Genomic DNA, 2,808 nt, shown 5'->3' on the forward strand with positions numbered 1-2,808 from the left:
CTTGGCCGGGCGCGATGGCTCACGCCTATAATCCCAGCACTTTGGGAGGCCGAGACGGGTGGATCACGAGGTCAGGAGATCGAGATCATCCTGGCTAACACAGAGAAACCCCGTCTCTACTAAAAAATACAAAAAACTAGCTGGGCGAGGTGCCGGGCGCCTGGAGGCCAAGGCAGGCGGATCACGAGGTCAGGAGATCGAGACCATCCTGGCTAACACAGTGAAACCCCGTCTGTACTAAAAATACAAAAAATTAGCCGTGGGTGGTGGCGGGTGCCTATAGTCCCAACTACTAAGGAGGCTGACACAGGAGAATGGCATTAACCCAGAAGGCAGAGCTTACAGTGAGCCGAGATCGCGCCGCTGCACTCCAGCCTGGGTGACAGAGCGAGACTCTGTCTCAAAATAAATAAATAAATAAAATAAAATCAGAAGAAAAAAATGAATTAGTCTGGGTGTGGTAGCTCATGCCTGTAATCCCAGCACTTTGGGAGGCCAAGGCGGGCGGATCACCTGAGGTTAGGAATTCGAGACCAGCCTGGCCAACATGATGAAACCCTATCTCCACTAAAAAATACAAAACTTATCTGGGCATGGTGGCACATGCCTGTAGTCCCAGCTACTTGGGAGGCATAGGCCCAGGAATTGCTTGAACCTTGGAGGCGGAGACTGCAGTAAGCCAAGATTGTGCCACTGCACTCCAGCCTGGGTGACAGAGTTAGACTCTGTCTCAAAAAAAAAAAAAAAAAAGATAAAAGAAAAAAAAGAAAAGAAAAAGAAAAATGAACTTAAAGATTCAAATTAATGTTGTAATATATAATATTAATAGATTTGCTGGTCAGGCATGGGTGGTGGCTCATGTCTGTAATCCCAGGGCTTTGGGACGCCAAGGTGGGATGACGGCTTGAGGCCAGGAGTCCTAGACCAGCCTGGGTAACAAAGGGAGACCCCATTTCTGCAAAAAATTTAAAAATTAGCTGGGCGTTGGGGCATGTGCTTGTAGTCCCAGCTACTCCAAGGCTGAGGTGGGAGGATCGCTTGTGCCCGAGAGGTTGAGGCTACAGTGAGTTATAATTGTGCTACTGCACTCCACCCTGGGCCACAGAACGAGGCCCTGTCTCAAAGAAGGAAAAAAAAAAAAAAAAAGACTTGGCCAGGCGTGGTGACTCATGCCTGTAATCCCAGCACTTTGGGATGCCCAGGTGGGTGGATCACCAGGTCAGGAGATCAAGACCATCCTGGCTAACACGGTGAAACTCCATCTCTACTAAAAATACAAAAAATTAGCCCGCCACGGGTGCCTGTAGTCCCAGCTTCTCTGGAGGCTGAGGCAGAATGGTGTGAACTCAGGAGGCGGAACTTGCAGTGAGCTGAGATCGCCACTGCACTCCAACCTGGGCAACAGAGAGAGACTCCGTCTCAAAAAAAAAAAAGAGTATTAAAATATAATTCTCAAATTTTTTTTATGGAGGAAGGGGCCCACCAAGGCAAAAGTGGCTGGACTCCATGAATGTCCTATGCAACCCTGCAAGGAAGTCTGTCTTTTGGGGTGCCTACGCTCCTTCATCTCCCCTCCCCCTACCAGTCCCACTTCTGCTGTGGGTTCAGTTTGGACGCCACTTCCTCCAGGAAGCCCTCCAGGCTGACTCCAGCCACAACAGATAGGAAGTCCTTGGTAACTGTTTAAGATTGGTGTCCTTAGCCAGGAGTGCTTGGGCACAGGGGCCCTCCCAGGACTAGCTACATAATTTGTGGGGCCCAGTCAAAAATGTCGGGGCTTTTGTTCAAACATTTTAAATAATTTCTAATGGCCACAGACAGCATTTCTGGAGACCAGGTAAGCTGCCCTGGGGGTACCTCAGCCTAGCACTGCACCCAGCAGGTGCTCACGGTGCACGTTGAGGGGACATGAGTTGATGAGTTGGGTGATGCCGAGGAACCTCATGGCCAATCCCAGGCCACCGCCGGCAGACTCACCAGGTGCTCCCTGGCGAAGGTGCAGGAGACAGCCTTAGGGCCGAAGGCCACGCGGCACTGCTCGTTGGCGCTGTAGTAGAGGCCAGGCTGCGCCTCCGGCGGGCGCCCCGTGGACCCAGGCTGAGGCCGCGGGGGGTCCCACACGCAGCGGGCCCGTCCTGCGCTGCGACAAGGCCCGGCTCAGGCCCGGGGTGTACACCGGGAGGAGGCGGGACAGAGGAGTGTGCACGGGCATGGAAGCGTTTGGAAGCGTGGCCTTTTGCGAGTGGGAACAGGAGTTGTCGGCCCGAGCCCCCCACCAGGAGCCAGCTCTGGACTGGGACCAAGACTAAGGCTCCCGTCCGCGCGGAGGTGGGTGGCCAGCAGAGGGAGCGGTGACGGAGGCACAGGTCAGAGTGGGATGGAGCAGATGCACGTTAGGTCCGGGAGCGGTACGGTCGGTGAAAAGGGGACGCAGGGATACATGTACGCGGGCGGGGGAGATAGGGGTGTGGAGCTGATGGAGCATGGAGAGTGGACGGAGGGGTCGGCGCGGGTAGAGGCAGACGAAGGGTAAGGGGGTGAATTGAGGGGGTGGACGCAGGAACCGGGTGGGCGCAGGGGTCCGAGATGGGGGTGGATGGAGGAGGGTAGGATGCAGGGGTGGGTGCAGGCAAGTGGGAGAGAATGTGGACGGAAGGGTGGCCGCAGAGCGTGGGACAGCGCGGCGGGAGGCGCAGGGAGTTGGGCAGGTGGGTGGGACGGAGGGGTGGGTGCAGGGGTTGGGACGGAGGGGTGGGTGCAGGGGCTGGGACGGAGCGGTGGGCGCCGGGGTTGGACGGAGGGGTGGGT

General features: G+C 55.8%; 1 protein-coding gene across 1 annotated transcript in view; it reads right to left on the minus strand.

Moving 5' to 3' along the window:
* The window catches only part of ADAMTS13 (ADAM metallopeptidase with thrombospondin type 1 motif, 13), a 39,430-nt gene that overhangs the window by 28,361 nt on the left and 8,261 nt on the right, over nt 1-2,808 (minus strand). The window contains 1 exon segment of the mRNA XM_011931141.1: nt 1,978-2,305. Within this exon segment, the coding sequence (XP_011786531.1) occupies nt 1,978-2,305 (328 nt within the window).

Source organism: Colobus angolensis, unplaced genomic scaffold, assembly GCF_000951035.1.
Source record: "Colobus angolensis palliatus isolate OR3802 unplaced genomic scaffold, Cang.pa_1.0 Scaffold9, whole genome shotgun sequence".
Classification (NCBI taxonomy): domain Eukaryota; kingdom Metazoa; phylum Chordata; class Mammalia; order Primates; family Cercopithecidae; genus Colobus; species Colobus angolensis.